Below are 27,043 nucleotides of genomic sequence, written 5' to 3'. Positions count from 1 at the left end.
ATAACTTTTCTGAAATACAAAAACAGCAGAAAACGGGGAACTGACACTGTGGCATCTTGTTAATAGGTTAGTGCCGGAAATCATGTAAAAGTACAACGAAGTGTAAACAAAACATATATGAATTGGTGTAAAACAAGCATGGATCATCAAAAATTATAGATACGTTTGAGACGTATCAGTAACTTTTCTAGATGATTTGTCAGTAATTGAGATTCTTCAGTTTGTTACAACTGTAGATTGTTATCCAAATGTCTCACTTGCATATCGTATCCTCTTAACTATACCTGACTGCAACATGAGGTGAAAGAAGTTCCTCTAAATTGAAACTACTGAAAAATTGGTTGAGATTAACTATGTTACAAGAAAGATTGGATGGCTTGTCTACTTGTTGTATTGAGAAGGATATCTTAGACAACATTAATGTTGATACCGTCATCAATGAGTTTGCATCTAGGAATGCGCGAAGAAGCTTTTTCGGGAAGCACTGAAGCATATTGTCTAAGGAGTCATTGTAATTTGGATTTTATTTAAGGTAATAAAACTAGTAGAAAATACTTGTTATATTTTGCTACCTTTTATCTTTTCTATCATAATATGACACTGCTTTAGTGCTTAACAATTATTTAAAAGTTCACACAAGTGGAAGTACCACATATAAGTTTATATACCTAGTTATGCATACATATGTATTAGCCTTAGCGGGCTTTTTTGTCGAATTCGCCCGGGTGCCCTGAAAAATATAGAGCCGACATTGGACGGCGGGTAGAGTCGCATAACCAAGGAAGAAGATGGACCTCGTGGTTTTGGATGTATTTTAACTTTTATTTAATTTGGTGCATTCTTTACTTCTTGTTGGGACAAATGTCCATTATGTTGATATTTGTACTTCTCCGGTGATATATCCGTATTTATACAAAATGAAGTAAATTAATATGAATTGGAGGGAGTATTGTTTTCCTTTTTTGACATTATATTTGTACTCTTTTCCTTATTTAGATATATCTCTCGAAAGAATGTGGTTATGTAATGGTGAGCTTTCATGCTCTACTGTTCTTTCTTGTTGTTTGGTTTATGTTCAACTTTTTAGACTGGGCGATTTCGCCATTTTTTTATATGTGCATTATATGCGCAACTTCCCCGTAGCTTTTTTTAGGGATTTTTTTAGGGGATCCTTTTTAGCCCCTCATGGAAGATTGTGTTAACTATACGCTTGATCGATACTTCAACACTTTTGCTATTTTGCACCCGGTTGTTTTAAAATTCGGCAACAACCGATTTTTTCGTGCCCTTCATCGTCTTCCGATACGATCGCTTGTTCTTTTCTTCGGCCATTTTTTTCCCTATCGAGTCAAGTCGCTGTTGGTTTTCTCTCAGGTATATTTTATTGTTTCTTTTAATCTTTCTTTGTTTTTGGGTTTGTTCTTACTTGCCTTTTGTGTTCGGGCTGACCAGATGGTCATTCTCTTTTTGGGCTGGGCTCTATAAATTTTTTTCCATGTCATTATACAAGTATTTTATTTAAGTATTCCCTCCATCCATAAAAAGATGTCGCAAATTTGTACAAATTCGACGTGTCACTATTTAGTGTACGGATATATCTAAATTTAGATAAATTTAAGACATTTTTTTTATGGATTTCCGTTTTCTCACCTATTTCTTTTTTGTCAATTCTCATCAATTTCTTCACGGCAAAGACACCCAGGCAGAGGAGCAGAGAAGAGAGAGGATGGAAGGCGAGAAATCGCCACCGACTGTCAGCGGTCGAGGACGGAGGGGGAGAGCCCGCGCTATGTGGTCAACAAGCAAATCGTTGCGCCCTTCTGCTCGGTGCAGGGGACGAAGGCCATCGAAGTTTCTCCATGAAACCATGTTAATTTTGAGTTAAAACCATGCCAATTTCCCATTTTTACCGACCGATGTAAATACATTGTATGTACATGCCAAATGCTCTAATTTTATACATTGTACATGCACATGACTGAAATGTTTTCCATTTTATACATTGTACATACACTCTAAACCCTAGTAATTTAGCATGTGTTTCATAGTGTATCACCACTAAGCATGCATTTCGCATGACTTAAATATTTTCCAGTTTATGCACTGTAAATACACTTGTACATAAACGGTAAATCTTAAGTAATTTAGCCCGTATTTCACATGACTGAAATGTTTTATATTTTATGCATTGTAAATACACTGTACATACACGGTAAACCCTATGTAATTTAGCCTGCATTTCACAGTGTATCACCACTAAATAATTTAGCATGCATTTCACATGACATAAATATTTTCCATCTTTTACACTGTATATACATTGTATATACAGTGTAAACCCTATGTAATTTAGCCTGTGTGATCTTCCATGGCCAAAACAAAAGAGATGGAAGAAGAAAAAGATGGGGAAGAAGGAAGATCTGTGTCCGTGTCCCTTTATCTGTTTCTTTTAGATTTGGGCCGAGTACTTATCCCGTGTGGAGATTTCACACAGCCTCCAGTTTTTAATTCTCGTTTGGTTTTTTAGTCAGGAAAATAGGACTAAAGCAAACTGTAAAAAGGAAAACAGCAACACATCCTCTGATTGGGGCAGACAAAATCGAGTGTTGAGGAAAACAAAAACACTCGGATGGCAAATAGATGGTCCCTACTTCAATATAGCTTCGCCTTTTCATCATCCAACAAATCTGTTTTGCAAGATTGAATGCTCCACTTAAATTCGTCTGGCTCAAGAAAAAAGTGACGATTATATGCAAGGCCAAGAGTACCAAGCCTCCAGGATAGGATAGCCCCGTGTCGTCTCCCAGTCTCCCGCCTCTCGTCTCCCAGCAACAAATCCAGGCAGCAGCGCGCCATGGCGTCCTTCACCCTCCACCCCATGATGCCAACTGTAGCTGCGGCCGCTTCCACAGCCACAACAGCTTATCGCGCCAGCCGCAGCGGCTCTGCCACACTCCGGCGCCGCCGGCAACCAGTGACGTGCAAGGCCGAGCCCAGCGGCGGCAACAGCACCGTCGAGCTAGCCGCGGGGGCGGCCGGGCTGGCGTCGAGCGCGACGGTGGCGTGGTCACTCTACACGCTCAAGGCGACGGGCTGCGGCCTCCCCCCGGGCCCCGGCGGCGCGCTCGGCGCGCTGGAGGGCGTCAGCTACCTCGTGATCGCGGGACTCGTCGGGTGGTCGATAACCACCAAGGTGCGCACCGGATCGGGCCTCCCGGCGGGGCCCTATGGCCTCCTCGGCGCCGCAGAGGGCGTGTCGTACCTCACCATTGCTGCCATCGCCGTTGTCTTCGGGCTGCAGTTCTTCCAGCAGGGATCGATCCCTGGTCCATTGCCATCGGAGCAATGCTTTGGCTAAAATGCCTCATGTCGTGCCTTGTGTGGCGACCTGGGTGTTCCTGGTTGATTCTTCTTGATTGTACCGTGAAATCAATAGGTTTTGGCTATGCATATATGTGTTCAATTTCAGCGTCTCAGGTGATCTTCCTTCTATTGCGGTGGCGCAACTACTCCCTCCAATCCGATTATATCAACGCACAGTTGTGAAGATAGCTAGCATGTGTTACGGTCTTCCGCGTTGATTAAAAAAGATCAGAGGTAGTAGTAACAATCATACAACAGTTTGCAGTTACGATATGCTGAACTTATTCTATAACCATAACTACTCCAGAAAATTACTCCCATGATAGCAATCAAGACGTGATTTATGAGGTCTTTTTACACGGATAATACCGAAAGCACATAACAGAACACAAGGTATCAAACATAGCCCTGGAGCAGCAACCAAACAAATATGCAGTGACATTTCACCCCAGTGACAGCAAGATCAAAGATACACAGATTTTGAAGTACGGTGCTGAAACATATTGCAGCAAAATACTGAAGCATATATGCGCATTCTGTTTAAGCAAAACTGGACCATGGTGCCTATAAACTATTACTCGATTACCATACAGGCAGCACTCTGAATTTGGGGCTTGCCGCAACAGTCAAATACTGGAACAAGCGGCTGTTGTGCGTGAAGCACTGGAATACAATAATCGCTGGATTTGTAGCTGTATATCTTTCCAGCCATAACTCGGACGGATCATACAATGTTTCCAGCTCACAGTACTGAACAATCTTGGTAACTGTTCAGAATTCAGATCACATTTTACATGTGCACATGTAGTCTATCACATTGATATGTTTCAAGTCTGTACAGAAAGAATAAAGCAAAGAAAAATAAACTGAGACGGCACCAGCTAATAGATTAAAAGAACAACAAATTCACATGTGTATAATGACAAATAAGTAGAAACTACTAGTAGATTGGTTAAATGCACAACTCGTGCCAACAAAATGCATACCACAAGCATTCCTGTTTTGAGAGTTTTCTGCACTATAGTGGTCGCTATCACAAGATTTATGTTTCACAAGATGTTGAATTAGTCATTTCAAGTATCCTCAAAATCCAAACAAACGAAACAGGCAACTGGAACATCACAAGAAAATAGAAGCTTTATCCAGTTGACAAAGATGTTCATGTATGTATGAGAACTAAATGTAATCTTGAGATCAGAACTTCCTCAAAATATATCTATAGCTCCGCCTGGCATTATTTTTTCAAGTCAATCAAATGACCAATTGTAAGCATCAGGCACCAAAGTAGAATGCTTTTTTTTAGGAGTAGAAAAGAAGCAGCAGGATACTACACATCAGTACAATGCCATTCTCATAAAATCTATAGCCTGACATTACTTTTTTCTTGAAAGCAAAGCTGCCCCTATTATTAACTTGATGAAATTCAAGTGGATCAACTTAACTAATTCAGCATAACTACTCCCTCCGATTCATATTAATTGATGCTAATATAGATGTATCTAGACATATTTTAGTTGTAGATCCATCCATTTTAGCATCAACTAATATGGATCGGAGGGGGTACTTTTTTTAGAAGGATTCAGCAAGAATACTTAACCACCATGCGAACAAACAAGAAACTTGCCTAGCATTACATCCAGGTGAAATTTATACAGGGCCAAGAATCAACATCACCATCAATGAACACAAGAACAATCCATGTCATAGCAAGAACCAACGCTGCCACAATCCTACACCTAACAACAATGCAAGGAATTTTTCCAGAAAGGAAATGCGAGGAGGAGCCCTAAGCCCCTAACAGGGTTCTCCCTACCACCAATGGCAGAGCTACACAGGGCCCAAACTGGGCCATGGCCTGCCCGGGATTTTTGCCAAAAAAACTATACTAGTGCATTGTGAGCCAAACATAAAGCCTAGTTCACTGATACTAGCATTGTTAGCTGCACAAACCCAGTTCGGCAATACTACATCCACTAGACGAGATGGGAACTGCGAGCAAACAAAACACCTTTCAACAGTAGGACCATCGTCGATTCAGCCATTCCCTATATATCCTCGTTCTCTTGCAGTAGCCATTGAGCGACTATGTTTGCAAATTCAGGGTCCCAAACAAACAGGAATTCAGGGAAATGATTCAAGCGGCAGCTGCCGGTCGCTGTCATATCATATAGTATGTCCAAGGGGGTTGATATACGAGCACTAGCCCAAGGTCTAGCTGACAGTTCATCTAAAATTTCCCTTCAATTGCAGCAAGACAGCACACCAACATGCGTATTTTTTTTTCTTTCCCAAATTCTTAGCTAGCTATTGGATTGTTTGAAAAAAACGCTTGTAGCTCTGAATTACACTGAATGGCACACTAGTTAAGATGTGATTTTGTTTGCTCTTTTTTAATTTGGCCCACCCAAGTATTTGTTTGAAGCTCTGCCAGTGCCTACCACTGAGATTTATGTTTCACAACATGTTGATAAAACATTTTAAGTAACCTCAAATAAAATAAAATAAAACAATTGAACAACGGAATGAAGTAGAAGCTGTAACCAGTTGGCACAAATGTATGTGTATGAATATAAGAAAACAACTAAATGTAAATGTAATAGGTGGTATCGGTGAGATCCGTTTGTTCAGAAGTAAAGAAAAGCAGCTGAATACTACAGTAACACAAATGCCATTCTTACAGAAGCTATAGGTCTGCCTCACATTATTATTTCTCGAAAGCAAGCTGCCCCAAGCCATAACTTGATGATTAACTAGTTCAACAAAACGCGTACGAACAAACTAGAAACCTGTCTACATTAAATTCAAGTCAAATTTATATAGGGCCAAGAATCAACATTACCATAAGTAACAGAAGAACAATCCATGTCTTATCAAGCACCAATGCTGCCACAATCATACCACCTAAGAATATGATGAGTGGTTCGCGAAAGAAAATTTGAGGAGCTGCAGGATATTTACTGTACCTATGAACAAATAATCTAATATAAACAGGAGTTAGACAGAATCACAACCCCAAAACAATCATACTACAGATCGTAGCTTCAGTCAAGGTAATAGGCGAATTTTAACTAATCAATGAAATAGGTAAATATGTGTTTAACCACTGATCACTTTAATTGCCCCCTTCACATGAATAAGCAGAACTGTACAGCCATCAAAACATGAGGAGGAGTGGAGGACTATTTTACCCAGTTGGTTAAAGTAGCAACAAGAAGAATCAGTGATTCCAGAGCAAATTATAATGTAGCTTAGTAAGAATAAGTGAATCAATGAAATAGAAGTAGTCCTATCTGTGTTCAATCACAAAATTACGCATCTCCCATAACGAAGTTGACGATATAATCGGGAATAAGAAGAACATCAGGATGAAGTTTACTCGATTGGTCAAAATAGCGCAATACGAACAAGGATCCGTCATTTCACAGTAGATTATACATACTGTAGCTTAACCAAAATGTGCGCAAAAGAGGGTCAAAATTGCTTCACACGAACAACACATGAATTAATAAGTCTATGCCCACAAGCTTTATTCCATTGAGGCTTCAGCTCGTATACAGAAGAAAGTGAAAGCAAAACAAAAACAAAACAAAAAGGGCGACGATGCGAGGTCTGGGCCTGCACGCGCGGCAGCGCAGATCGAGCGAACCCTTGATTCGATTCGATTCGATTCGACCAGATCCAGAACGGGTAGGACAGAGGGGGGGCGCAAACCAGAGGAGGTCAGACGGCGGATGGCGCGGCGCCAGCGGCCTCGGCCTCGAGGTATCGGCAGATCCGCTCGACGACCTCCCTCCCCTTGGCGCTGTTCTGCAGGAACCGCTCGGCGCAGCGGGTCTCGACCTTCTCCGCGACGGCAGCGAGCTTGGCGAGCGGGCGGCAGCGGATGGTGGTCTCCTGCCTGAACTGCGTCCAGTCGTCGGGGCGGTCCGGGTGGGGGCGGAAGGTGGAGCGCTCCTCGACCTCGATGATGCCGCGGAGGCTGACGTTGCGGACGACGACGTCCATGGCGCGGCGCGGGGCGTCGACGAGGGAGGTCTCGACGCAGTGGCAGATGGCGGCGCCCGAGGGGGAGGCGGCGGCGGCCGGGAGGAGGCGGCGCAGGATGAAGGGCAGCGGCGGGGAGCGGACGGTGATGGAGCGCGCGGCGTGGAGGCGGCCGGTGTCCGTGTCGACGCGGCGCTGCAGGGTGTGCAGGTCGGCGACGTGGGAGAGCGAGGTGCGGGAGGCCGGGTCCGTGAACTTGCGCCACGCCGCCGCCGTCACGCGGTCCCAGGGGTGCCGGTAGACGTGCTCCTGCGTGTACACCACCATGGCCGGGGACGGGCGCGGGGTTTTGGATTTCGCTTGTGGAATTTCTTTCTTGCGACGAGGGTTTGCGGTGCTCGGTGCGGGGATCGGAACTTCGGAAGGCAGGAAGAAAGAGGGAAGACGGTGGTTCCTTTTCCTTGTATAAGCGGCAGGTGTGTATTGGAGAGGAAGGCGAACCCGGAACCCGAAACCGGTGCGGTGCCGGTGAGCGGTGTGGTCATGCACTCCGTGCTGCGTGTCGCTGGCGTTCTTCGGTGTTACACCACGTGTTGAGACTAAGCGCCTACCATGAGTACGTTTTCGTACTTCTCCGAGCAGCTTCCCATCACGAGAGCATCTCCACCGGCGTCCCCCGATAACGATTTGGGGGCCGGCGTCGTTTTTGGATTTGCACCGGTGCGTCCCAAACGGCGCCGGCCATTTTTCGAGCCTAATATAATCGCTGACATCCCCGTGCTGACCCCTTCGTTAAGGGCGTGAATCGGACGCGTCGGCGCCGTGCGGAGCGACGGTTTTCGCTGGTGGGGGCGCCTTGTCAGCGAGAGGACGCGACGGTTCGCATCGGCTGCGACGCGGGAAGGTTGTTCGTCGGCGTTTAATGGTCTCCCGCGCGGAAACCGAGGCGTCCACGAGGGCAGCGACTAGCCACGTGGCGTCCAATCACCGTAAATGTGGGTAGTTGCCACCGCTATATAGTACGTACGTTGTCCACTCCATTCTCTCCTCTCCACATCAAGATGTTGCGCCGTCTGAAGACCACCTACTCGATGCTTGGCCTCCACCACCACCGCAGCCGCAGTCGCAGCCGCAGGAGGAGCCGGAGCCGGAGCCACAGGCCGACGAGGAGCACAACTCCGACGAGGACGAGGACCCATGGTCCGAGGCGTGGCACGATGTCTACGTAGCAGAAGCGGAAACAGGGGCGGCGAAGGAGGCAGCGCAGTCGGGCGAGCCGCCGCAGGCCCGCGCCGACCCGGAGCAGGCGGCGATCCTCGCGTCGCTGAACGCGCAACGATATCAGCGATTGAGGGAGGAGGAGCGCGAGTTCGTCAACGACGCGAACCTCGAGCACGTCCTCGAGATATCGCGCCAGCGAGCGACCACTGAGGAGGCGGGACGCCGCCTCATGGAGGCGGAGCGACAGAAGCTCGCAGAGCTCAACGCTCATCGCCACTACGACGCGTTCGCCCGCCAGCAGGCGAGCGCGCCGAGATCGAAGCTTCTCGGAAAAGGCTGGAAGCGCGGGGACAGCGCCGTGATGGCGTGTAACTCACACGTTCGTTGGGAACCCCAAGAGGAAGGTATGATGCGCACAGCAGCAAGTTTTCCCTCAGAAAGAAACCAAGGTTTATCGAACCAGGAGGAGCCAAGAAGCACGTTGAAGGTTGATGGCGGCGGGATGTAGTGCGGCGCAACACCAGGGATTCCGGCGCCAACGTGGAACCTGCACAACACAACCAAAGTACTTTGCCCCAACGAAACAGTGAGGTTGTCAATCTCACCGGCTTGCTGTAACAAAGGATTAACCGTATTGTGTGGAAGATGATTGTTTGCGAAAAACGAGAACAAGTATTGCAGTAGATTGTATTTCAGTAAAGAGAATTGGGCCGGGGTCCACAGTTCACTAGAGGTGTCTCTCCCATAAGACAAACAGCATGTTGGGTGAACAAATTACAGTTGGGCAATTGACAAATAAAGAGGGCATGACCATGCACATACATATCATGATGAGTATAGTGAGATTTAATTGGGCATTACGACAAAGTACATAGACCGCCATCCAACTGCATCTATGCCTAAAAAGTCCACCTTCAGGTTATCATCCGAACCCCTCCAAATATTAAGTTGCAAAGCAACAGACAATTGCATTAAGTATGGTGCGTAATGTAATCAACAACTACATCCTTAGACATAGCATCAATGTTTTATCCCTAGTGGCAACAAAGACAACACAACCTTAGAACTTTCTGTCTTTGTCCCGTGTGTCAATGTGCATGAACCCACTATCGAGCATAAGTACTCCCTCTTGGAGTTACAAGCATCTACTTGGCCAGAGCATCTACTAGTAACGGAAAGCATGCAAGATCATAAACAACACGTAGATATAACTTTGATAATCAACATAACAAGTATTCTCTATTCATCGGATCCCAACAAACGCAACATATAGAATTACAGATAGATGATCTTGATCATGTTAGGCAGCTCACAAGATCCGACAATGATAGCACAATGGGGAGAAGACAACCATCTAGCTACTGCTATGGACCCATAGTCCAGGTGTAGACTACTCACACATCACACCGGAGGCGACCATGGCGGCGTAGAGTCCTCCGGAAGATGATTCCCCTCTCCGGCAGGGTGCCGGAGGCGATCTCTGGATCCCCCGAGATGGGATCGGCGTTGGCGGCGTCTCTCGGAAAGTTTTCCGTATCGTGGCTCTCAGACCGGGGGTTTCGTCACGGAGGCTTTAAGTAGGCGGAAGGGCAAGTCAAGAGGGGGCACAGGGCCCCAGATGACAGGCGGCGCGGCCAAGGGGGCCGCGCCGCCCTAGGGTTTGGGCTCCCCGTGGCCCCACTTCGTTTCGTCTTCGGACTTCCGGAAGCTTCGTGGAAAAATAGGCCCTCGGGCGTTGATTTCGTCCAATTCCGAGAATATTTCCTTACTAGGATTTCTGAAACCAAAAACAGCAGAAAAACAAAGAATCGGCACTTCGGCATCTTGTTAATAGGTTAGTTCCAGAAAATGCACGAATATGACATAAAGTGTGCATAAAACATGTAGATAACATCAATAATGTGGCATGGAACATAAGAAATTATCGATACGTCGGAGACGTATCAGCATCCCCAAGCTTAGTTCTGCTCGTCCCGAGCAGGTAAAACGATAACACGAGATAATTTCGGAGTGACATGCCATCATAATCTTGATCATACTATTTGTAAAGCATATGTAGTGAATGCAGCGATCAAAACAATGTATATGACATGAGTAAACAAGTGAATCATAAAGCAAAGACTTTTCATGAATAGCACTTCAAGACAAGCATCAATAAGTCTTGCATAAGAGTTAACTCATAAAGCAATAATTCAAAGTAAAGGCATTGAAGCAACACAAAAGAAGATTAAGTTTCAGCGGTTGCTTTCAACTTGTAACATATATATCTCATGGATATTGTCAACATAGAGTAATATAATAAGTGCAATAAGCAAGTATGTAGGAATCAATGCATAGTTCACACAAGTGTTTGCTTCTTGAGATGGAGAGAAATAGGTGAACTGACTCAACATTGAAAGTAAAAGAATGGTCCTCCATAGAGGAAAAGTATCGATTGCTATATTTGTGCTAGAGCTTTGATTTTGAAAACATGAAACAATTTTGTCAACGGTAGTAATAAAGCATATGTATCATGTAAATTATATCTTATAAGTTGCAAGCCTCATGCATAGTGTACTAATAGTGCCCGCACCTTGTCCTAATTAGCTTGGACTACCGGATCATCACAATGCAATCGTTTTAACCAAGTGTCACAAAGGGGTACCTCTATGCCGCCTGTACAAAGGTCTAAGGAGAAAGCTCGCATTGGATTTCTCGCTATTGATTATTCTTCAACTTAGACATCCATACCGGGACAACATAGACAACAGATAATGGACTCCTCTTTTATGCATAAGCATGTAACAACAATTAATAATTTTCTCACTTGAGATTGAGGATATATGTCCAAAACTGAAACTTCCACCATGGATCATGGCTTTAGTTAGCGGCCCAATGTTCTTCTCTAACAATATGCATGCTTAACCATAAGGTGGTAGATCTCTCTTACTTCAGACAAGACGGACATGCATAGCAACTCACATGAAATTCAACAATAAATAGTTGATGGCGTCCCCAGTAAACATGGTTATCGCACAACAAGCAACTTAATAAGAGATAAAGTGCATAATTACATATTCAATACCACAATAGTTTTTAAGCTATTTGTCCCATGAGCTATATATTGCAAAGGTGAATGATGGAATTTTAAAGGTAGCACTCAAGCAATTTACTTTGGAATGGCGGAAAATACCATGTAGTAGGTAGGTATGGTGGACACAAATGGCATAGTGATTGGCTCAAGTATTTTGGATGCATGAGAAGTATTCCCTCTCGATATAAGGTTTAGGCTAGCAAGGCTTATTTGAAACAAACACAAGGATGAACCGGTGCAGCAAAACTCACATAAAAGACATATTGAAAACATTATAAGACTCTACACCGTCTTCCTTGTTGTTCAAACTCAATACTAGAAATTATCTAGACCTTAGAGAAACCAAATATGCAAACCAAATTTTAGCATGCTCTATGTATTTCTTCATTAATGGGTGCAAAGCATATGATGCAAGAGCTTAATCATGAGCACAACAATTGCCAAGTATCACATTACCCAAGACATTTATAGCAATTACTACATGTATCATTTTCCAATTCCAACCATATAACAATTTAACGAAGGAGAAACTTCGCCATGAATACTATGAGTAGAAACCAAGGACATACTTGTCCATATGCTACAGCGGAGCGTGTCTCTCTCCCATAAAGTGAATGCTAGGATCCATTTTATTCAAACAAAACAAAAAACAAAAACAAACCGACGCTCCAAGCAAAGCACATAAGATGTGATGGAATAAAAATATAGTTTCAGGGGAGGAACCTGATAATGTTGTCGATGAAGAAGGGGATGCCTTGGGCATCCCCAAGCTTAGACGCTTGAGTCTTCTTAGAATATGCAGGGGTGAACCACCGGGGCATCCCCAAGCTTAGAGCTTTCACTCTCCTTGATCATGTTGCATCATACTCCTCTCTTGATCCTTGAAAACTTTCTCCACACCAAACTCGAAACAACTCATTAGAGGGTTAGTGCACAATAAAAATTAACATATTCAGAGGTGACACAATCATTCTTAACACTTCTGGACATTGCATAATGCTACTGGACATTAGTGGATCAAAGAAATTCATCCAACATAGCAAAAGAGGCAATGCGAAATAAAAGGCAGAATCTGTCAAAACAGAACAGTTCGTATTGACGAATTTTAAAATGGCACCAGACTTGCTCAAATGAAAATGCTCAAATTGAATGAAAGTTGCGTACATATCTGAGGATCATGCACGTAAATTGGCTTAATTTTCTGAGCTACCTACAGGGAGGTAGACCCAGATTCGTGACAGCAAAGAAATCTGGAACTGCGCAGTAATCCAAATCTAGTACTTACTTTTCTATCAACGGCTTAACTTGGCACAACAAAACACAAAACTAAGATAAGGAGAGGTTGCTATAGTAGTAAACAACTTCCAAGACACAAAATAAAAACAAAGTACTGTAGGTAAAAACATGGGTTGTCTCCCATAAGCGCTTTTCTTTAACGCCTTTCAGCTAGGCGCAAAAAGTGTGTATCAAGTATTATCGGAGAGTGATGTATCGTTATTATGAGCTCTCCCATCCGCAGTGGTACCAAGGGCTTTGTCAATTTTAGGCCTATAATAATATTTCTTTGGTTTAGGCACTTTAGAGACATACATAAACTTTTGCTCCTTACCCACATAAGCTTTCTCCTTATATTTAAGAGAAGAAAATGTTGAACCCAAGGTTCCCATAGCCTTTTCAAGTTCATCAATCCTATTGATTTGATCATCATGGACATCACAAGTTCCTAGGACACTAATTCTTTCATCAATTCCTCCTAAGGATTTATCAAGTTTATCGGTTTTATCAAGTAACATTTCCAATTCAGCTTCAATACTTGGAAAATTTTTCTCTATGGTTTCCAATTTTTTCATAACATCTTCAAGAGAGATTTCAGTTTTAACTTTATCAACAGGGGGTATTCCAAATAAACTCTCAATAATGCAACTAGCTTCTAATGCAGGAGTACTTAGGAAGTCACCTTTTGCGAGACTATCAAGAACATATCTATTCCAGCTAGAGATACCAACATAAAAATTCCTGAGTAAAATAATGGTGGAGTGTTTCTTAGTGCACCTATTATGGGCATCGCTAATTCTATACCAAGCATCTCTCAAACATTCTCCCCCTCGTTGTTTAAACGTACGAACTTCAAATTCAGGATTACTCATTTTAGTAGTAGTAAATAAAGCAAACTAGATAAAGTAAATGCAAGTAAACTAATTTTTTTGTGTGTTTTTGATATAGCAAACAAGATAGCAAGTAAAGTAAAACTAGCAACTAATTTTTTTGTATTTTGATTTAGTGCAGCAAACAAAGTAGTAAATAAAACTAAGCAAGACAAAACAAAGTAAAGAGATTGAGAAGTGGAGACTCCCCTTGCAGCGTGTCTTGATCTCCCCGGCAACGGCGCCAGAAAATATGCTTGATGGCGTGTAACTCACACGTTCGTTGGGAACCCCAAGAGGAAGGTATGATGCGCACAGCAGCAAGTTTTCCCTCAGAAAGAAACCAAGGTTTATCGAACCAGGAGGAGCCAAGAAACACGTTGAAGGTTGATGGCGGCGGGATGTAGTGCGGCGCAACACCAGGGATTCCGGCGCCAACGTGGAACCTGCACAACACAACCAAAGTACTTTGCCCCAACGAAACAGTGAGGTTGTCAATCTCACCGGCTTGCTGTAACAAAGGATTAACCGTATTGTGTGGAAGATGATTGTTTGCAGAAAACAGTAGAACAAGTATTGCAGTAGATTGTATTTCAGTAAAGAGAATTGGACCAGGGTCCACAGTTCACTAGAGGTGTCTCTCCCATAAGACAAACAACATGCTGGGTGAACAAATTACAGTTGGGCAATTGACAAATAAAGAGGGCATGACCATGCACATACATATCATGATGAGTATAGTGAGATTTAATTAGGCATTACGACAAAGTACATAGACCGCCATCCAACTGCATCTATGCCTAAAAAGTCCACCTTCAGGTTATCATCCGAACCCCCTCCAGTATTAAGTTGCAAAGCAACAGACAATTGCATTAAGTATGGTGCGTAATGTAATCAACAACTACATCCTTGGACATAGCATCAATATTTTATCCCTAGTGGCAACAGCACAACACAACCTTAGAACTTTCACACTGTCCCGGTGTCAATGCGGGCATGAACCCACTATCGAGCATAAGTACTCCCTCTTGGAGTTACAAGCATCTACTTGGCCAGAGCATCTACTAGTAACGGAAAGCATGCAAGATCATAAACAACACGTAGATATAACTTTGATAATCAACATAACAAGTATTCTCTATTCATCGGATCCCAACAAACGCAACATATAGAATTACAGATAGATGATCTTGATCATGTTAGGCAGCTCACAAGATCCGACAATGATAGCACAATGGGGAGAAGACAACCATCTAGCTACTGCTATGGACCCATAGTCCAGGGGTAGACTACTCACACATCACACCGGAGGCGACCATGGCGGCGTAGAGTCCTCCGGGAGATGATTCCCCTCTCCGGCAGGGTGCCGGAGGCGATCTCCTGGATCCCCCGAGATGGGATCGGCGTTAGCGGCGTCTCTGGAAGGTTTTCCATATCGTGGCTCTCGGTACTGGGGGTTTCGTCACGGAGGCTTTAAGTAGGCGGAAGGGCAAGTCAAGAGGGGGCACAGGGGCCCCAGATGACAGGGCGGCGCGGCCAAGGGGGGGCCGCGCCGCCCTAGGGTTTGGGCTCCCTGTGGCCCCACTTCGTTTCGTCTTCGGACTTCTGGAAGATTCGTGGAAAAATAGGCCCCTGGGCGTTGATTTCGTCCAATTCCGAGAATATTTCCTTACTAGGATTTCTGAAACCAAAAACAGCAGAAACAAAGAATCGGCACTTCGGCATCTTGTTAATAGGTTAGTTCCAGAAAATGCACGAATATGACATAAAGTGTGCATAAAACATGTAGATAACATCAATAATGTGGCATGGAACATAAGAAATTATCGATACGTCGGAGACGTATCACGCCGCCGTCCGCCATGCTCCACCGCCAGATGCGCGAAGCAAGGGTGAAGAAGCGGGCACGGACGCAGGCGGCAATGGCGAAGAACGATGATGAGGCAGGGCCGTCAAGCGCCCCAACCGACGGTCAGTAGATCAGGATTAAGTTTAAGTTTAGTTATGTTTAAATTCGAGCTACTTTTGTATAAATTTCGTATGAATTTCGTATGAATTTGGGTTTTTAAATATCATTTTAAATTTCAAAATTTATCGGGGCTGGCGTATGGGGGCGCCGGTGTGGGAGCAGCATCCCCAAATAGAGGATGATATGTCGACGCCCCCTAACGGAGGTGCCGACGCCCCTGCCGGCACCTATTTGGGGGCTGCCGGTGGAGATGCTCTGAAAGCGCACCATTACATAACCACATTCTTTGGAGGGATATATTGGAATAATGAAAAAAGTACAAATATAATGTCAAAAAAGGATAAAACAATACTCCCTCCAATTTAAATTAATTTACTTCATTTTGTCCCAACATAATAGACATTTGTCCCAACAAGAAGTAATGAATGCACCAAATAAGAGTAAAATTACATCCAAAACTATGAGGTCCTTCTTCTTCCTTGGTTATCCGACTCTACCCACCGTCCAATGTCGGCTATATATTTTTTGCACCCGGGAGAATTTGACAAAAACGCCCGCTAAGGCTAATACATATGTATGCATAACTAGGTATATAAACATATATGTGGTACTTTCACTTTTGTAAACTTTTAAATAATTGCTAAGCACTAAAGCGGTCATATTATGATAGAAAGATAAAAGGTAGCAAAATATAACAAGTATTTTCTACTAATTTCATTACCTTACATAAAATACAAATTACAATGACTCCATGGACAATATGCTTCAGTGGCTTCTTCGCTCATTCCTAGATGCAAAATCATTGAGGACGGTATCAACATTAATGTTGTCTAAGATGTCCTTCTCAATACAATAGGTAGACAAGCCATTCAATCTTTCTTGTACGGAGTAACATAGTTCATATCAAACAATTTTTCAGTAGTTTCAATTTAGAGAAACTTCTTTCACCTCATGTTGCAGTCAGGTATAGACAAGAGGATACGATATGCAACTGAGACATTTGGATAACAATCAACTGTAACAAACTGAAGAATCTCAACTGCTGACAAATCATCTGACGAAGTTACTTGCAACACTTGTAATTTAGAAACAAAATCATGAAGATCAACATCAGACGCCTCTTTGTGAGTAAAAGTTTGCGCAAAAGTAGTGCACTATTTTTGTAGATTACTATCATCCAAGGACTTTAATTTTTTTTAGTTGAATAAGAAACCAAAACCTTTTCAAATGCCTTCAACTGATTAAATCGACTAGTCAGTGAAGAAATTACAGCATCAACAACAACAAGGAAGTAATTAACTCTAAAGGATTCAATAGCTAACGGCTATAGTTCTTCCACCTTTTAGTAGAACATGCAAACAATACATATATACGCTGCATAATACCAAAAAATGAAATAGCTTGCTCGCAAGATTTCGCCATATCACACAGAGTGAGATCCAAACTATGACATGTACATGGTATAGATAATGTTTTGGGTTTATTATTAGCAAGCGATTCTAAACACCTTGATTTTTCCCTTCATGTTGGAACCATTGTCATAACCTGGCGCCCTCACATTAGCGACATCCAAATCAAGAGAGTCCAATGTATCCATTAGTACATTAAAAGGGCCCAAACCTGATGTGTCATCAACCTTTAATAACTGTAGGAAAAACTCCTCCACTTGACACAATGCACAATTAGCATCATTTGTTCCTCATGGCTCACATCCAGGGTACAGTCCAAGATAATAGAGAAATACTTGGCATCATGGATGATCTCTAAATTTACCTTTTTCACCGCACCGTCCAGGAGTGAGATCAACTCATTCTGAATAATGTGACCAAGATAATAATGATGTATTTCATTATTTTGAATGCGCCTAATATGTTCTTGCATCACCAGATCGAATTGAACAATCATTTCAACTGCGCCTAGAAAGTTACTGTTATTATCGTTATTATCTTGATACAACTTCTCATTTGATCCTCAAAAGGCCAATTACGTTTTGCAAGAAACTTAACTGCAAAAGCTATTGTTTGCAATACCTATCTCCAGCACTCGTTTTTTTCCTTTCCAATCTCCCGTTGCATGTCATCATCAATTGTTTGATTTTTTCTCAACCTCAACCTTAGTTCATTCCATGTATTCATGTTTGTGAAATGCTCAATGCCCCTCTCATGTTCTTTGAGTCTCGGGCTAAGACGCTTCCAATCTCTCAATCCATCAGATGCTAGCAAATACTTGCTCTGATTTAACTTGAACAACTTGCAGTAAAAACAATAAACTTTGTCTAGCTCTTCAGAGTAAACCAACCACTTTATGTCAACAACCTCACAACTAGCTAACTTTATGGAGTAGTAAGCATAAGAAAAATGTCTACCAACGACATTCTTAGTGAAATCCAGGTCCAATTCTCTCATAGGCCTCTTTTCAATTAAAATGTCCCTTTTAGAAAGATAAAATAGGAATCATCATGTTCATCATCATTACGGTTTCAGATGAAGGCTGCAAGTTATCTTCTTCTATCTGCCATTGTTCTTGTTCATTGGCCTCAAGATCTGTATTTGTATTATGCTCATCGTCTTGTCCGGGATCAGATTCTTGCCTTTGATTGTTGTTGTTGACATCAACACTACAACAACAACAGTGCCAATCCTCGATCAATGTACGAAGGTGAACGGACCGAGCGGTACAAAGGCGAACAAACGAAGGGCCGAGGGCGTGGGATACCAGGCGTCGATCGATGTATGTTGTGTCCTGGACCGATAGCTCATTTTCCTTTTCCTAGCTTCTCATGTACTCCCTCTGTTTTAAAATGTAAGATATTGTAACATTTTGTTTGGTTCATCGATCCACTTTAATTTGTATATAGTGTACTTTTAATTTGTTTGGCTCACTGACTTTGGTTTGTATCTAGTTTACTTTAAAAATACCTTAAAATATCTTACATTGTGGATAGAAGGAGTAGTCACATATTCTCAATTGATGCCCCCCACCCTGGGCCCTAAGCGTCCGCCCTTGGTGGCCATGGTCCAACTCATCATAGAAAACACAAGTGAACAACCACATGAATGCATGCATAGAACTATAGAGGACCAAGTCTTATTTGTCCGCCGCAATAAAAGGCTATATCAAGCGAGGGAGCATGAGCGTCGTTTGAGGTGAATCGTTAGGGGCACCAAAACACGGTCCAACTCTTCCACAACACGACCAGATCGAAGAAACTACGAATTTCGTCAACACATGGCTTCTATTATGCTCGGCGTACATGCCATGATGAAGTAAACATCTTGATGAAAAGGATCAATAAAAACTAATCAATTCATTGAAGTAAGTTAGCTCAGAAAATATGAAGAGCATACAAACAAAATTGAATTATTCATATTCCTCGACCACCGAGGCTAACCTCTAAAGTCTTCTTCTCTTGAGAGAACAAAGTTTACCACGTGTCAAAGAATTGACGAGGGCATTTTGGTTGCTAACATAGTTCAGTCTTACCTATTTTTTGGCCATGACCTAATTTTGAATCATGCTTGGATGGTTGTCAAAATTCTGCATGTCTACGACCCTTGATTAACTTAAGTCCATTTTACTTGACAACATTAGCCAAAACATGAGGATCCAAACCTTAATCAAAGTACTGGGCTACTGGCTAGCAATTTATTTTTGTGGAGTTCGCTTGGGCCGTTTTACCAAACACATTCACAGTTCGATCACTTACACCAAAGGACGAAGGCCATACCAAACGGGCCGTCATGTAACTGCTCGGAGAGGCCCAGTTATCGGGCAAGCCCTAATTTCCGCCGCTATAAAGGCACGAGCCCTCGCGGCATCCGCTCTCGACTAGGGTTTATCTCCTCTCGCCGCAGCCGCCACCGAACGCAAGCGAGGAGAAGGGCGAACGGCGGCGGTCGGAGATGTCGGAGAAGAAGCGCGCCCCCGGCCCTCGCAAGGACGAGGTGGTCACCCGCGAGTACACCGTCAACCTCCACAAGCGCCTCCACGGATGGTATCGTCCTCGCTCCTCTCACCCATCCCTTCCATTCCCAGGCTCTGCGCCTCCACTAGATCCGCGAGTTAGATGTTATCTTCGCGCTTCACGGTGCGTCGCCATGGCGCTAGAGGCTCGAGTAGTTCCGATGCTGGCCGCGAAAGGTTGCCGCCCGCGAGCACTTTGTGGGCTTGTGAATGGCTGTTGCACCTGTTTGGATGGATGTCCTTTGTCCAGCTAGATCATAGAAGGGATTGCATGACCGAGCGGGATTTCTGTCCTGTGGATCCTGCTCTTGTATCTGATCTCACATTTTCCCATAGATCTTCGATTGTACCATTAAGTTTGTGTTAGTATTCGTGGTTGCCATTTGGTTAGTTGTAAATCGGGTATAGTCATGTGTCTGCCTTCTAAATTATGTGGCTGATCACGGTTACATGCCCGAGAAATCAACTCTGCTCATCGTTACACGTATTGCTTATTTCAATGCTACTATGTGTTCCATTTGGGCCGTATATTTCACTATTGTAGTGTCTTATGTATCTGTTTCCGAATGAATTTTGTTAGATGTATGGTCTCATTGTTTGCAAACTTGTAAGCAACTGATTGTTTGCCCGGACATAGTCAGGTATCTGTCTTGAAATTGTGGTTGATACAGTTACTTGTCCGGTACATTGATGTTGCTCATCGTTACATGTGGCTGCCTTCATATGCTTTCACGTGTTCCATTTGGGCACTATATATTTCAAGTAAAATTTGTCACTTGCTGTAATTTCTGTCATGCCCGGTCATAGTCAGGTATCTGTCTTATGTAATGTGGTTGATACAGTTACATGCCTGGTACATAGATGTTGCTCATCGTTACATATGTCGCTTTCAAATGCTATCATGTGTTCCATTTGGGCTCTACATTTAAACTAGCGTTAGTTATCTCATCTTATAGTTTGTCCATTATGCCCGGTCATAGTCAGGTATCCGTCTTGAAATGTTGTGGTTGATACAGTTACATGCCCGGTAAATAGATGTTACTCATTGTTACACTTGCTGCCTTCATATGCTGTCATGTGTTCCATTTGGGCACTACACTTAATGAGATTTGTTTTGATTTTATTATGTGTGATTGTCTAACTTCTTTCTTATGCAGCAGTATATATAGTAACCTGTACATTGAACTGTGTTATATTCCCATATTTCTCGTGCTTATTTTTCTCAATCCCTGATGGTAGTTTCGTGTTCTCTTGAACAGCACCTTCAAGAAGAAGGCGCCTAATGCAATCAAGGAGATCCGCAAGTTTGCACAGAAGGCCATGGGAACCACAGATGTCCGCATCGATGTGAAACTCAACAAGCACATCTGGAGCAGCGGTATCAGGAGTGTCCCGAGGAGAGTCCGTGTCAGAATTGCCCGCAAGAGGAACGACGAGGAGGATGCCAAGGAGGAGCTCTACTCGCTGGTCACAGTTGCTGAAGTCCCCCAGGAAGGTCTTAAAGGTTTGGGCACCAAGGTTGTTGAGGATGAGGACTAAACCCTCTGTCGTTTCTATCAGTTAGAACTTAATACATATGCCTGCTGAGAGCAAATTTGGAAGTCTTGCTTTAAGCTTATTGTTATCTACTGTTCATGACTTCTTGATAGAAGATTTGAGATGCTGGATGTTTTGTTCAAGTTTTGACTTGGTTGATGACTTGTGATGTTCTGTTTGTGTATCACATTTGAGCTGAATTCCTTGATAGGAATGCTAGGATCTTTGTAGCTGTAGTACCTGCGGAGATATCCAGGTTCTCCGGGTTTGTTACAACTTGCAACCCTTGCGGCCTAAGATTTTTTCCTCTTATTCGGTAAGACCCATTGTTGCTTTGCATCAACTTAAAATGTTGTAAGCACCAACCTCTGTCATGTGGTTTGTGCTTGCATAAGTTGGAAAGAACATTTCATTTCAAATGTGCACCACTATTGTTTGGTAATGTCATTTCATAGAGCCATACGTCTGGTAATGTCAAAACATTGGTCAAGCCATTGTTTGGTAATGTCAGTCCATAGAACCATTGTTTGGTAATTTCATTTCATAGAGTCAAACGTGTTGCTCATATGTGAATGCTCCCTCAAGAATTGTTGATAGATCTGTTGCCATGGCTATAACATTTAACCTAAGCATGTCAGGGCCTCCCATTGGCAGAAAGTTTTTTCAGAATGTATCCTAAAAACATAGGTCAGCTTTGATGGATCAACTAGCCATGAATTACAAGCAAATGGACTTATGTATATAAGATCTCATAAGTATTTGAGCATGTAGCACCAAATAAGCAAGTATACTCCATTAATTGCAACCAAGTAGTTCATTACAGGTTCATTGAGCTCAGCTCAAAACGCAGTGAAAAGTGTATCATCTAAAAGAAAGAAAAGACACCAGGAAGGAGAACTACAGGATCGGCTACATTAAGATAGAACGAGCATTTTCAGTAATCGTTGGGATTGGCCCCAGACCACCCCCACCACCAGCAGTGCGTTCATGTTCAGGCGCTCCGCAGCTGTTCCTCGCACCCATCATCCAACATCATCAGATTGTCGTCCAACGGGCTCGAATTACATTTCTTGCACAGCGGTTTCCAGCTTCTGATGGTCGACAAAAGCTTTCTTGACAGCACTTCAACACCTGGCCATTTTAATCCCTGAAAGCACATTTCATTACGAATAGTCCAGATAGCCCACATGACAGCAGGAGTAAAAATATTCAGAACTGAATTCTTACTCTCACTAATCCACCATCTAGCTACTGTATCAAAATAAGTGCCCACATCTTTGTTAAAAACAAGAAGAAAGCATCTCCCACAGATAAATAGACACTTGCTCGAAAACAAATGGTAATAGACTCTTGTTCATTGCAAAATAAACAAGTCAAGTCATCCACCTGTCTTTGTTTACTCAAATTATTCCCTAGTGAGAAGTTTATTATTTGAAAGCAGCCACATGAAAATTTGAATTCCGAGGGGATATGTGGAGCTTGCAAACAGCTGGAGTGTGAACTAGAACTACATCACCATTATTGACAACACCATAAACCAGCTCAAGCCATCTAGAGAATAAAGCCAGGCTAACCGTTCTTCGGAAAGTAAATCTCAAATTTGTACCATCCCAAGCATCAGCTCTACTGCAGATGAGCCGCACCCCAGCAAGCATGCATTGCTGATCACATATAAATCCCAAAAGAGAATAGCGAGTGAGCAGTTACCAAGCCAAGTATCTTCCCAAGAAAGGACCCTCTTACTATTTCCCACTTGCCACCTATACCCAACTTAAGTAGCAGCTGCCACCCACATTATTTCTTTCCAAAAAAGGAGAGCAATGCGATGGCCTAGCTCTGAAAATATTCGGCGAATACCCAAACCACGATATTCTTTGATTATTTCTTTTGAATAATAAAGTCTCAGTTAGCTAAATGGTGTCTATGGGAGTTGCCAATATTATTCAGGAAAAATAGGCCATCTGGGAATTAATTGGCTTAATGGCCTACTTAGGGAATTTGAGAGAAGAGAGCAAAAAACATAGGGATGGATGCAATACAAGCCTGAAGCAAGATCAGTCTTGAATTATATGAAAGAAGCTTCCCTTTCCACCCAGAAATTCTTTTGATAATTTTATAAAGAATATACTGCAGATCCTCCTTTTTATGTTTGGAAAAATGGAGGGGAACACCAAGATACATGAAAGGAAAATCACTCAACTTGCAGCCAAAGATTTGTGCAAACAAACTGGTCTCATCTTGATCAACATTAATTGCACACAAACTTAATTAACATAGCTTATTTATACTAGGACCAAAGAACTTGATTTAAAGAGAACGTTATAGTGCAGCATGTATATTTATATTTGCACACAACTTATAGAGCAGGAAAACATAGCAAATACGACGATACAAGCTAGCTTCGAGTAACCTTGTGAATATAATAGCTACTACTATTCATTCGTTGCTGCAAGATTCCGATAAAATTTTACATATTAAGAAAGTCAGTCGCACCATAATAGGACGTGTGCCGCATGCTGAAGGTGTCAAAATGACTTGTAACAGTTGGCGCCAAACTAGCAAAGTCAACCATCTCCAGAACCTAAGCAATATCCAGCTTTAGTCAAAGATTTATGTGTGCCCAATCATAAGTCCTGGAATGAACAACAAATTGATAAACTGTTCCAACAGCCTACTACAACAATTATAAAGCAAACTCTTCTCATTATGTCACAGGAAAAACGATATCCTTTGGTGGAAACTGACACCACAGGGAAATGCAGCTCCAAGAGTGCCAACAGTGCTTGTTTGCGACGGATTCAATAGCTGGAAGAACCTACACCGACTCAGGTACACCCTTCTACTGTCCAGCTACTCAATCAGGGGCGGCGAAACAAAATGATCACCCCCTGAGTCGCCTTCGCTTACCGTTTTTTGAGAAGAACTATTTCCACATGAGTGCGAGTTGGTAAGTACTCTTTGTTTCAGATGTGGAGTGTAAGAAGGTGATATCCATTTATTCTTTACTTGCCCTTTAGGTTGAGCTGCCTGGTTCAGTGCTCATTGGTTCATTCACTCTGACCAACTTTTGACAAATTGCAATTCTTTGACCCAAATTATTTGGAACTTACATAATAATAGAAGGCACCCTTATGCCTCCCTCCAAACTGTTCTAACTTTTATGGTGGTGTCTTAGGAAATCAAGAAATGGTCATTGCTCTGAAAGAAAACACGGAGCTCCCCTACCAAATCAACATAGCAGTGAAAGCAATTATTTCTAAACTTGAAATGCGTGATGTTACTCACAATCATGCACATGATACTGATCATGGTCAGGTGAACATGACGGACTCTTTCCCACCGCGGAGAAACAATGAAGATAGATCTCACAACTAGAGGGCCCAAGATGTTTTTGGACATGGCGTGGAAACAATAAATCCAAGGGCGGCTGGAAGAACATCTACATGCATATTGCTTTCCTGTCAATTCAAGCACAACCAACACAGCACGATCACAGGCAGAAGCTTGGCTCTTCTTGCGGCAAGGGTGGCAAACCTCTCCAACTTCAACATGTCGCATTTCTCATGAACAACTTGTCCCTTGCAAGACACCATCAACGAAATCAGCTAGAGATCCTCAGGTTCTTAGGGAGATCAGACGACAAATTGTCCAATTCAAACATGCCTCGCCAGAACTTACGCCTAAGGTGCAGCAAATCACCAGAGATCTTAATGGTGTAGCGCACAACTGTGCGCAGCAGGCAATCAGACAGACTCAGCCGGAGCCAAACTCTAGTTATACCAATTCAGCTCATGTAAACGGCAAGTGCGCTGCTCCTTCTGCTCTTCACAATTGAACGATCCAGGACATTGAATTGCATGTTGTAATGCCCTCGTGAGCTGAATGAACTTTAGCGCCTCTCTATTAAAAAAAAAGAACCCTATAGCAATATCACCAGTTGCATAGAACTATAATTGCATCTACTTCAGTCAATGTCTCAAATCTTAGGCTGATGCATGTTGAATATTTACACAGAGCATCAGTTGGTCAATCTCTAAAAGCGAAACCTCAAGAGGCTCAGTACCAAAAGCTTATCTTTCAGCAACAATCACCGCACACTGTTAGATGTTTTTACCTATGATACAGAATGTTACGCAATAGGCATGATTTGGTAAATGCCCAGAATGGCCCCATTCACTGTAATATTATGGTGTTATGATTATCTAACATGTAGAGAGCTTCACTCGGTTCAAACACAGGCTGAGAAAAAAAAAAACCATACACCTCTCCATGGTTGACAATGCTTAACCAACAGCTTATCGAATGAAGGAGCTAGTATTGAGTTTCAAGATATATATTAGTAGCCACATTGCCCCAAAATTATCCCGGTTAATCAGAAAATATAGCCCCAAATGTTTTATCACGAATGTAGCAGGCTATCGGTTAAATCTTGTTAAAGTGCAGCATAAACAGATGAAAGCCAGATAGACATATGACAATATTTGGATTCCATAAGCAACACTCAGCCACGAACTCACAAGTTCAGCTAAATGATATGGTACTAGTTTACTACAGCCAAAGGTAGAACATGCGAAGAGACGAAGAAATGCGGCCTCTATTGCTTTATTACCCATGGATCAGAAGTACACGGCCATCTGAACCCCCTTCTCCACGAAGCCGCATTTGGCGTAGTACGCGCGGAGCTCGGGGGTGCAGTCCAGGATGACCTTGTAGCAGCCGGCCTCCTTGGCGATCTCCACTAGGCGGCGCACGACGCGGAGCCCGAGCCCGCGGCCGCGCGCGGCGGCGTCGACCACGACGTCCTCCACGTGGCCCACCTTGCCGCCGCCGCGGAGGAACTTGCGCTCCACGAAGAGGCACCCCGTGGAGAGGATCCTCCGCTCGGTGGCCGCGGCGGGGTCCTCGGCCACGAGGATGACGTGGTCGTCGCCGAGGGCCGCGAGGTCGGCGAAGCACGCGGCGAACTCGGACGCGGTGAGGTCCGGGCAGGAGGAGAGCTGCGCGAGGAGGGGCAGGAACCCCCTCTCGCGGTCGGCGATCTCTAGGCGGCGGATCAGGACGGAGCCGTCGGTCTCGGCGGCGGCGGCGGCTGGTTCCGGCGAGGTGGATGCCATCTGGATCTGTGTTCGAGAACTCTGGACTGAAGCGTCTAGCTTTAGTCAGGTGACGGTTCTTTTTCCTTGTGAATAGTGATGCACCTTGTACGAGCCGTTGGATGGCGAGTCAACGCCGTCCGTCGGCCATGGTCATTTTGTTTGCCGTGCAAGTGGAATGGATGCCGGAGGAACACGGTGAGCGATCGCCAATCGCCGGCAAGAAGATAACAGAAACGGGGTGAAACGAAGATGAATGGAAACAGTGGAGCCACACAAACGTGAAACTTTGGGTGTGTTTGGTAGCCCGGGGCTCCTCAGAAAGTCTTTCCCACATGAGATAATCTGACCACATACAAGTTGAGCTGAGATATTACACATGTTTGGTAGCTCGGGTATACTCACCCATGTTGAGCCAAGATGTTGTTTGGTGATCCAATCTGAGCTCAACCGGTCACAGCTAAAGTAATTTACAAAGAGGTCCTATTTTCACACAAAGAACCTTGAGCAGATAAATAAAAAGCAATCAGGTCCAATCTCCATGGATGCTGCACCAGGATGGCGGCGCGCGCGATTATCCACCCTGGCGGCGCACGGTCGTCCGCCCTCGCGGCGTTGCGTCGTCCGCCGTGGATGCGCAAGGAGGCGGCGCTCGGCGGCGGCGCGAGGAGTCGCCGGGAGGGGCGTATAGGATCGC

General features: G+C 43.6%; 4 protein-coding genes across 6 annotated transcripts; 2 read left to right on the top strand and 2 right to left on the bottom strand.

The window, feature by feature from the left end:
* Positions 1 to 2,749: 2,749 nt before the first annotated feature.
* Positions 2,750 to 3,468, top strand: LOC127306404 (uncharacterized). The gene has a single exon (XM_051337037.2). The coding sequence runs from the start codon at positions 2,855 to 2,857 to the stop codon at positions 3,356 to 3,358; it is 504 nt and encodes a 167-aa protein (XP_051192997.1). The 5' UTR covers positions 2,750 to 2,854; the 3' UTR covers positions 3,359 to 3,468.
* A 3,275-nt stretch (positions 3,469 to 6,743) lies between these two features.
* Positions 6,744 to 7,803, bottom strand: LOC127306402 (uncharacterized). The gene has a single exon (XM_051337036.2). The coding sequence runs from the start codon at positions 7,672 to 7,674 to the stop codon at positions 7,084 to 7,086; it is 591 nt and encodes a 196-aa protein (XP_051192996.1). The 5' UTR covers positions 7,675 to 7,803; the 3' UTR covers positions 6,744 to 7,083.
* An 11,765-nt stretch (positions 7,804 to 19,568) lies between these two features.
* Positions 19,569 to 21,396, top strand: LOC127306405 (large ribosomal subunit protein eL31). The gene is made up of 2 exons (XM_051337038.2): positions 19,569 to 19,748; positions 20,977 to 21,396. Exons 1-2 carry the CDS (start codon positions 19,657 to 19,659, stop codon positions 21,254 to 21,256), a joined length of 372 nt encoding a protein of 123 aa, XP_051192998.1. The 5' UTR covers positions 19,569 to 19,656; the 3' UTR covers positions 21,257 to 21,396.
* A 635-nt stretch (positions 21,397 to 22,031) lies between these two features.
* On the bottom strand, positions 22,032 to 26,427 carry LOC127306406 (probable glucosamine 6-phosphate N-acetyltransferase 2). Of its 3 annotated transcripts, none has more exons than XR_007854645.2 (3): positions 25,863 to 26,427; positions 23,747 to 23,886; positions 22,032 to 22,400 (listed from the first exon to the last, which is right to left on the bottom strand). XR_007854645.2 is itself a non-coding variant. In XM_051337039.2 (2 exons), exon 1 carries the CDS (start codon positions 26,365 to 26,367, stop codon positions 25,870 to 25,872), a length of 498 nt encoding a protein of 165 aa, XP_051192999.1. In that variant the 5' UTR covers positions 26,368 to 26,427; the 3' UTR covers positions 22,032 to 22,400; positions 25,863 to 25,869. The 3 variants fall into 3 exon arrangements, 1 of the variants encoding a protein (XP_051192999.1); XR_007854644.2 differs by having other exon boundaries at positions 23,747 to 23,834; XM_051337039.2 differs by lacking the exon at positions 23,747 to 23,886.
* Positions 26,428 to 27,043: the final 616 nt, after the last annotated feature.

This window comes from Lolium perenne, chromosome 6 (genome assembly GCF_019359855.2).
Source record: "Lolium perenne isolate Kyuss_39 chromosome 6, Kyuss_2.0, whole genome shotgun sequence".
In the NCBI taxonomy this organism is placed as follows: domain Eukaryota; kingdom Viridiplantae; phylum Streptophyta; class Magnoliopsida; order Poales; family Poaceae; genus Lolium; species Lolium perenne.
This window is presented reverse-complemented; position numbering and strand designations above follow the sequence as displayed.